Source organism: Dendrobates tinctorius, unplaced genomic scaffold (genome assembly GCF_039654945.1).
Source record: "Dendrobates tinctorius isolate UK_male_01 unplaced genomic scaffold, ASM3965494v1 ptg000065l, whole genome shotgun sequence".
Classification (NCBI taxonomy): Eukaryota; Metazoa; Chordata; class Amphibia; order Anura; family Dendrobatidae; genus Dendrobates; species Dendrobates tinctorius.
The window spans coordinates 32,726,011-32,735,889 of NW_027361733.1; the positions used below are offsets into that span (position 1 = coordinate 32,726,011).

Genomic DNA, 9,879 nt, shown 5'->3' on the forward strand with positions numbered 1-9,879 from the left:
CCTCAGACAACACCCCCTTTACCTTGCTATAATTATGTTGTAATATATATATATTAGATGCATCGATGTATCAGGGATATTTGGTTGGTGCAAGTATGGGACAAGTGACTGTGTGCTCCCCTGCCTGGCTGTGAAAGCGTTAACCAGACACCAGTGTAGTGATTGGCTGGGGCTGTGAGTCCCTGAGGACAGTGCACTCTCATATAAGCAGTGACTGGAGCTCTTTCCCTGCTCCACAGACTGGCAGGCAGAGGGCATGGCCCACCAAGTGCAGTGTAGGAATGACTGGCACTAGCTGTGCTGCCTGGGGAAGTTGCCATTAACAGCTGCTGCCCATGGAAGACTTTTTGCAGTTGTACAAGGAAGGAAACAGACAGAAAGAGACTTTGCATTGAGGAGCCTGCAGAAGTGGGCAGTGAGACACAAGGTGACTGGTGAAGCTGGCACTGAGGAGGGTGAAGCTGGCAGTTGACAAGGCAGTGGGCTGAACTGTGCATTGTGACGCCAACAGTGGGCAGAGCAGTTCAAGGTGAGACTGGCAGTGAGCAGAGCACTGACTGGCAGTGGGCAGAGAAGGGCTGGCTGGAGCTGGCACAGCTGCCCCCACACACTTCTGGTCCATGTCTTTATGAGTGTCGGGGAGGGAGCTGCTCACTTGGCTGCACAGGGGATGGCTGATCTGAAATCTGTCCCGGCTGATGCCTACTTGTCCCTGGCACAGTCCTATGGGCAGACCTTTTATGGAGCTCTCCGTGGTGCTGATGCTGTGCGTAATTACGCAGGAGCTCCTCCACCGCTAGAATTCAACCCAAGCTCCAGGGACAGGTCCGGGGACAGCAGCGATGACCAGACCGGGGACGATGAGGACAGCTTTGATCCTACCAAGAGCAGCCCAACCTATGACAATGAGGGCAAACTTACAGGGAAGAAACCCAAGGAGCAGCGGTCACTGAGACTAAGCATCAATGCCAGGGAGAGGAGGAGGATGCACGACCTCAACGATGCCCTGGATGGACTCCGATCTGTGATCCCTTATGCCCACAGTCCATCAGTCAGGAAATTGTCCAAAATTGCCACCCTGCTCCTCGCCAAGAACTACATCCTCATGCAGGCCCAAGCCCTGGAGGAGATGAGGAGACTGGTGGCCTACCTAAACCAAGGGCAGACTCTCAGCAGCTCCTCTTTGGCTCCATTTGGACAATCGTCAGTGTACCCCTACCCTGGAACCAATGTGCCCAACACCCCTGATAAATGCTCAGCCTTCCCAGCTGGCACCTCCAGCCTTTGCAAACACTGCACAGACAAACCTTGATGGACCTTCTCATGTAGACCATGTCCAGGACTCCAACACCCATCATTGCCCCATCATCTTCTCAGGACTTTCGGTAATGTTCCGCCCTACACTAAGCTGTGACAGGGGACTTGGGGGGGTCATCATCATTATCATGACTACCATCCATGAGCAGAGCTGCCCAACCATTGTAGGTGCCGAACCATCTACTTCCATCGGGTCACATCAGGCAACATTTTCTGATATGATTGGAAAGCAAATCGATAATAAATCGGATGTCAATTAATGAAAAGTTTGGATGGTTGCTTTCTTCTGTGTTTATTGCTTTGAGGGGAGTTTGTTTAGACCATTAGCTTCCATCATCCATGACTGTAGGGATGATCATGGTCATAATGAGTGTGATGGGAACTAAAGGTGAGAAGAAGCTGGAAAATGAATATATCCACCAAAGCCTATGTGATCAAAAATCTTCATAGTAATATATGTATCCATTTTCCCAATGGTGGCTGAAAGCAGAGAACACAAGCAGGTGTTTATTATATTTCTGCCTTTAATCAGACAGCAGCTCTCTCACAAGTGCCGATAATTTCTAATTAATTAATGTACTTATAAATGCAGTCATCATTTTCATTTCTTATGTTTTCAAATTGCTGCAATTACAACCACTTCCCTAAATAATATTATTATCCATGCAGAAATGAGGACTGTATTGAGTAGACATGTAGCTGAGCTGAGTTTGTCAAGCAGTAGACTTTGCTTTATAATACAATTCCAGCTCTGCTACATCTTTATATATGTAAATCTTTACATCATATACATCTTCTGCATATACTCATGCACACATGCAAATACATGTTTTAATTGGGACATATTTAAAGGGATTATCTTTGTGGTTTACCTTTACACCTAGCAGTGCTCAGTGTGTTCATGTAGAAGCAGCAGGGCTGAGTTTGTCATTTCTCTTTGTGCTATAATGATGATGTGTTTCCATTTGGTGGTGGGTAAACCTAATGCATTAGCTACATTGTAGATGAAAAATATATTTAAAAGAAACAGGTGAAATGACACACATGACTCTGCTACGTGCAGGAAAGAGGTATCAACCACTGAGGACTCTCAAATCTTAATATTGATCTGCTGAATCTGAATTTGTTTATATATGCGCACGTGTTAGATGTGTATGTAATGTTTATGCTCCTGAACCTCAGCTAGGCACAATGGGCTCAGAGGAATCACAATGAAAACATGATTTCTAAAAACTGATGTAGCAGAGCTAAGTTTGTTGTGCCATCTCTGGTTTTCCACAGAGCAGCAGGTAAACCTACTGCATTATAGTAAATCATCAGTGACCACAGAAGGAAGATGTCTGATACTGTTGTTTCATTCAGTGTTGTATTTGGTGTATTGGGTATTTATCAGTATGGAGGATAACGCACATGTTAGTGCAGGGCAGGCTAAAGTGTGGGAAATGTTGTGAGGCTATCATTGGTCTATATGGGCATCAGTTCTATACTACTTGACCTCTTTTCTATTATTTGAGTGTGTTCACATTTTATGGTCAAACTAAGGTTTTGCCACAAATTAAGGGGAAAAAAATTGCTGCTAAAGCCACAATTTGATTGGGACATGTGAACATACCCCTGGTGTTTTAATGTCTCCCCGAGGACTAGTCTCAGCACAGTTCATAAATAGCATTCACTATGAGTGACAGTGACAATAAAAAAAATAGATAGGTAGATAGATAGATAGATAGATAGATAGATAGGAGATAGATAGATAGATAGATAGATATGGGATGGATAGATAGATATTAGATAGATAGATAGATAGATAGATATGGGATAGATAGATAAATAGATATTAGATAGATATGGGATAGATAGATAGATAGATAGATAGATAGATAGATAGATAGATAGATAGATAGATAGATATGGGATAGATAGATATTAGATAGATAGATAGATAGATAGATAGATTATGAGATAGATAGATAAATAGATATTAGATAGATATGGGATAGATAGGAGATAGATAGATATTAGATAGATAGATAGATAGATAGATAGATAGATAGATAGATAGATAGGAGATAGATATTAGATAGATAGATAGATATGGGATAGATAGATATGGGATAGATAGATATTAGATAGATAGATAGATAGATAGATTATGGGATAGATAGATAGATAAATAGATATTAGATAGATATGGGATAGATAGGAGATAGATAGATATTAGATAGATAGATAGATAGATAGATAGATAGATACTCACAAAAATAGACTTGACTCCAAAAATTTACCCATACTTGTGGTGATGTTTCGACTCTTACAAACAATCATAAGTATGAGATACTGATTTATATGAGTTATATTTCTTACTAAACGTGATATTAGGAGAGGTGGCAGGGCTGAATCTGTCTTTGGTGATCATAATGTTTTTACCTAGGACTGTGACTTACGACATCCATCCGAGGAACTATAGTGACATCCTCAGCTCTTCTGCCTCCATACTGGACCTACTGTCTCACTATGAACCTGCTTTCGCCATTTAAGATGAAATCCCAGACACCCAGGAATCACCGGAGCCTGTTCTGTGTTCATTAGCGGCTTTCCGTTGTGTCTAGGGCCCTGGGCAGGGATATGTCTCAATAGATCTGTCACACACCCAGGGTGGGACCAGTTAAGGTTATTAAATCGATTTCCAGAGCTGTCTTCCATCCTGTGCTAATTGGAGGAAGAAGGGTTTTGTCCTGAAACCTAACTCCTTTCTGGTATTTAACGACTAATCAAGATGGTTACAGGGTCTTGTGCTTGTGAAGGAGACAACATTAATTTTTATCATTGCTGACATGTTCCAAGAGTAGTTCTTTGACCTTCTAACGAATGAAGGCCACAAACGAGGCCCTAAGCACCCCAGTTGAATATTGTGCAGTCACTATTCGATTTTTAGGGAGTTCTACACTTCTCCTCGTATTCTATGTTATGGACATTCTCCTATTTCATGCTATAGATTTTCTCATAGCCTTGGTTCATTCACTTTAAGTTTACATTGACATCTGGGGAACATCATATAACAAATTCCTTAAGTTCCTTAACTGATATCTCCATATCTCCTACAAGAACCTACTGCCTTATACCCATAGATAGATTTGTCATTTCTTACCACCTTTCATCATAAAGAAAGGCTACTTTCTGAGGCATATACATAGATGTTCCTTTTATGTTTCTGGTCATCTTTCTTAACAAGAGCTCGATTTTGTCTATTTGTTGCTCTTTTGTTCTATATTTTCTCCTTTCAATTTTTATAAACTTTTCTTAGTATGAAGTTCCTATCTTCAAGAACCCAATTTTCTTCTATTTGTAGCCCCCCTTGTCTGATGCTTCCCTATTGCTTCTCCCAGAACCAGATTTCTTCTATATAATGTGGTCCTCCTGACTTATTTTTCTACATTCTCCTATATGTATTTGTACTTTTTTAAATCTCTGTCTCTTTACTTTACACATTTCTTTATCCCTGTTAATTTAGTTATTTAAAACATCCTTCCCTTACTTCTTCAGTTATATCAGAATTTTAGATTTTTTTTATTCTTTTTCTACCTTGGTTACCTTCCTTTCAATTCCTGTTTTACATTCCCTTTCTTTCTTCTGTTACCTTCTTAGATCTACAGTTTCCTTTATCTCCTTAAATCTAAATTTTCCTTTTTCTTCTTCCATTTCTTCCTTAAAACTTTTGAACATCTTTCTTATTCCTTCTGTTACCCCTATTTTATATCTTGCTACCTTTTTCTTTAAGCTTTCAGTTTCCTTCCACCTCTTAATGGCTACCTCCGAGTCCTTACTTCTACAGCTTCCATTCTTTGTTCTCTAATATTACCTCCTTAAATCTACAGCTTCATTCTTCTGCTTTCTTCAATTGCCTCCTTACGTCTAGCTTCTCAGCTATTTTCCTTCTGTTCCCTCTTTATGTCTACAGCTTCCTACTTCTTTTTCTTCTTTCTTCTATTACCTGTTATGTGTACAGCTTTATTCATCTTTTTTCTTCTATTTCGTCCTTTTGCTTACTGATTTATTCTTCATCTTTCTTCTATTGTTTCCTTTTTTCTACAGCTTCCTACTTCTTTCTCTTTTTTTCTGCTTCCTCCTTATGCCTACAGTTTCTTCTTCTTTCTTCTATTACCTGTTATGTCTACAGCTTACTTCCTCTTATGCATTTTGTTGCCTCCTTATGTCTACCGTTTCTTTCCTCTCATTTATTTTTATTATTATCTATTAATGTCTGCATCTTCATTCCCCTTCTTCTCATTCTTCTCATTCTTCCTTTCTTTTATTACCACCTTATGTCTACAGCTTTCTTTCTCTTCTTTCATTACTTCCTCAACCGTCTTCGACTTCTATTTTTCCCAATAAACTTAGCTCTACAGTTTTCTTCCTTCCTTCACTATTTCTCTAAAGTTTCCATCCTTTTCCTTCTGCTTTCAGAATTACAATTTCCTTTCTCTTATTTCTTCTTTTACTTTCCTATGTCCTTTTTCCCCTTCTTTTAACCTTTATATTTTACATCTTTTCTCTAGAACTCTTATCTTTCTAGTACTTATTTTTCAATCTGTATTTTTTTTTTTCCTGTTTTCATTATCATGTTCGGATTTTCCTCACTGTCAGGCAGATTTACTAATGCTATGCAATAATGCAATATTTAGACAGTCTAAACTTAATGAAGGTGGTCTGTATATGTACCAAATGCATGACATTGTTGAACCAATTTATAACTGATTATTTTTGGACATTCATTTGTGCCTAAAAACTAGCGCATGCCATTAAATAATTTGACGTAAAATTTGATTTCGCTTAGCCATGGCCACATCACAGCCCATAAAAAAATTGTCTCCTTTGGAGCTTGGAGGTCATTCTTTTTGTCTTGAAAGTTTTGCGTCTGAATGTTGACAAGAAGTTCACCTAGACACAGTCTCAGCCACCCTACTAAATGTGGGTTATTATTACTTTTCTCTAAAATATGCATTTTCAATAAAACTATAAACATTATTTTCCTCTCCTGAAAATGAAAAATGTATTTTTCTCCCTCTGTCTACCAGACATATCCACCATACTAGCATTTTTCTGACTTAAATGACACTGAGGCTTCTATCACAGTGTATTTTGCAATGTGCATGGAAGGTTGGATGGATTTCCAAGCATTTAGATATACACTGCCATCCGTTGTCCATAGGCTCCCAATTTTTCAAAAGCAAATAATCATTAAAATCAACTCATTCACAGATAAGTGCTTGTCTATTTCAGTATCACTGCGCCAATAAGACATTCATCAAAATCAACTTGTTGATGGTTTTCTGAATGAAACTAGTAAACTGAAAATGAATTGCAAATATGAAGTTGTAAATCTTGTGACTTAATAATAGTGATAAGAGATAGAATGAGAAACAGATCTCATAAATACATAGATGGCGGAGAATTGTGTGTTATTAATGTTTTTATTTATTACAATAGTGACAATTAGTACATTATAACAACAAAAATGCAAAGATAAAATAAATTATAATAATCTAATAGTACACTAATACATATTATTATTATTATTATTGCTCTGTAGTCAGTTTTCTGCGGTTGGTTGTGTACACATTGCCTGGAGATGTCTTCTTCATATTGTGCCTCAATCTGTGGCGTTCTCCAGTGAGCAGCATGACATGTGGGTGGGTGAAATCCACGGCTCCAGGGCCTGCGAGCAAGTGAGGAATACAAGAGCGTTTTCATAAATCTACACAATAACTTCATGATGTAAAAGGATTAGAGAACAACAGAGCAACTCTGGTAAAGGAGGAGAGACACAAAGATGTAGACATCTAAGAATTCACTGCTGGACGATCGCATATATCCACTGTGAATTTAAAATGGCAAAATGGTAGGGCTAACCCTAGGAACACAATATAATGTGGTGTCAAATTTGTGGTTCCTCAGCTGTTATACATCTACTACACTGGGCACAACAGGCTCAAAATCATTCAGAAGCAGATACAGTTTAAGGGAATATTAAACTCAATGGAGAGAGGCAGATGTCCTATGGAAGGAGATTCCAAAGGAGAGGAGAAGCACTAGAGAGGTCTTGGTTCTGAATCTTGGTTTGGTTGAGTATCTTGTCTTGTCTGGCTGTGACTGAGTCTTGGTTTGGTTGAGTATCTTGTCTTGTCTGGCTGTGTCTGAGTCTTGATTTAGTTGATTATCTTGTATTTTCTGGCTGTGTTTGAGTCTTGGTTTGGTTGATTATCTTGTCTGGCTGTGTCTGAGTCTTGATTTGGATAATTATCTTGTCTTGTCTGTCTGTATCTGAGTCTACGTTAGTTTATCTTGTCTTGTCTTGCTGTGTCTGAGTCGTGCTTTAGTTGAGTATCTTGTCTTGTCTGACTGTGTCTAAGTCTTGGTTTGGTTGAGTATCTTGTATTGTCTGGCTGTGTCTCAGTCATGGTTTGGTTGATTATTTTGTCTGGCTGTGTCTGAGTCTTGGTTTGGTTTAGTATCTTTTCTTGTCTGGCTGTATTTGAGTCTTGGTTTGGTTAATTATCTTTTCTTGTCTGTCTGTGTCTTAGTCTTGGTTTGGTTGAGTATCTTGTCTTGTCTGGCTGTGTCTGAGTCTTGATTTGGATAATTATTTTGTCTTGTCTGTCTGTGTCTGAATCTACGTTTGTTTGAGTATCTTGTCTTGTCTTGCTGTGTCTGAGTCCTGCTTTGGGTGAGTATCTTGTCTTGTTTGACTGTGTCTAAGTCTTGGTTTGGTTGAGTATCTTGTATTGTCTGGCTGTGTCTCAGTTATGGTTTGGTTGATTATCTTGTCTGTCTGTGTCTGAGTCTTGGTTTGGTTGAGTATCTTTTCTTGTCTGCCTGTATTTGAGTCTTGGTCTGGTTAATTATCTTTTCTTGTCTGTCTGTGTCTGAGTCTTGGTTTGGTTGAGTATCTTGTCTTGTCTTGCTGTGTCTGAGTCTTGGTTTGGTTGAGTATCTTGTCTTGTCTTGCTGTTTCTGAGTCTTGGTTTGGTTGATTATCTTGTCTTGTCTGACTGTGTCTGAGTCTTGGTTTTGGTTGACCATCTTGTATTGTCTGGCTGTGTCTGAGACGTGGTTTGGTTGATTATCTTGTCTGGCTGTGTCTGAGACGTGGTTTGGTTGATTATCTTGTCTGGCTGTGTCTGAGTCTTGGTTTGGTTGAGTATCCTGTCTTGTCTGGCTGTGACTGAGCCTTGGTTTGATTGATTATCTTGTCTTGTCTTGCTGTGTCTGAGTCTTGGTTTGGTTGCGTATCTTGTCTTGTCTATCTGTGTCTGAGTCCTGGTTTGGTTGAATGCCTATTCTTTGATGGGAAAAATATAGAGTGTTCATATGCTCATTGCATGACCCTTCTTTCCCTTAACATAATCTGTTGGTAAAGCCAGGAGGTCTGCATTGTTAGCTTATCCCGCCAAAATAAGCTGACATGTATGATTGTTAATGGTTTGCTATTGCTCTATAGACAATGGACATTAACTGCCACCGCTGTAGTTAATTACCATCAGACCTCTAGTCATTCTTCGCCAAAAATGCATGGACCGGGACAAGATATATCCCTGCTTTCTCTACCTGATTTCAGAGAGCCTACTGTACATTGAATTACACTCAATAATATTTCTATTTTTTCACCTTTGCATTCGTTTAACCACTGCAGACAGAAAGAGCTTCCCCCTTATCTAATTCTACAGTCCACCTGACAATATAACAGCATATGGCCCGAGAAAAAAACAAAATCAGTATAAAAACAAGCTTCTGACTAAGTTCCCATATATCTGCCACCAGAGTGCGCATTGACTACCTGCAGACACATAACTGTCCAGGTTGTCAGTCTCCCAACCAGAAGAGGGATTAAAGTGAAACAAGGCGGAAAGCACAATCCCGAAAAAGTACATGATTAAATGTCTGCTAATCCTGCAAAGTTTACTCGTCTGTGAGTCCAAATCACATGGCACAGATGAGCCGCCCGCCCAGACCTGTAATTACAGAAAGTGCGCAGACATGATACAATTATAGGATGGATTTGTATTGTCTGGAGATTAGGGAATGTTATGTGCCCTTCACCGGGTGTGTTACAATCATGATAAGCTTCTAGTTTATACTGTATGTAATGGTTGGTGGCAGAGTATTTCCATCTCCAAGATCCTATCTAAATATGTAGTAGGAATAATAATAATATTATTATTGTTGTTATTATTATTATTATTATTATTATTAATAATAATAATAATAATAATAATAAAATTAGCAAATATCTCATATTAGAAATGTAGTATAGTTCTTCTGATTTGCTATGCTGGACACCATTAATTGCAGAGTTTGCTGCCTAGATGTCTTTAACTTCTGAAAACCTCACATTCGTATTTCCTACAATAAGACAAACTGCTTACAATGTCCCAAGAATGTAGCAATGTCACATACTGTGCCCCCTGAATATAATAATGGCACATACTGTTCTCCCAAAATATAACATTGCCACACATTACCTGCTAAAAATAATACTGGCAGACATTGTTCTCCCTGGATATAATA

The 9,879-nt window shown here is 39.0% G+C and overlaps 1 protein-coding gene across 1 annotated transcript; it reads left to right on the plus strand.

The window, feature by feature from the left end:
• The first annotated feature begins 243 nt into the window (after positions 1–243).
• Positions 244–1,586, plus strand: BHLHE23 (basic helix-loop-helix family member e23). Its single transcript, XM_073580968.1, has one exon. The coding sequence runs from the start codon at positions 629–631 to the stop codon at positions 1,310–1,312; it is 684 nt and encodes a 227-aa protein (XP_073437069.1). The 5' UTR covers positions 244–628; the 3' UTR covers positions 1,313–1,586.
• Positions 1,587–9,879: the final 8,293 nt, after the last annotated feature.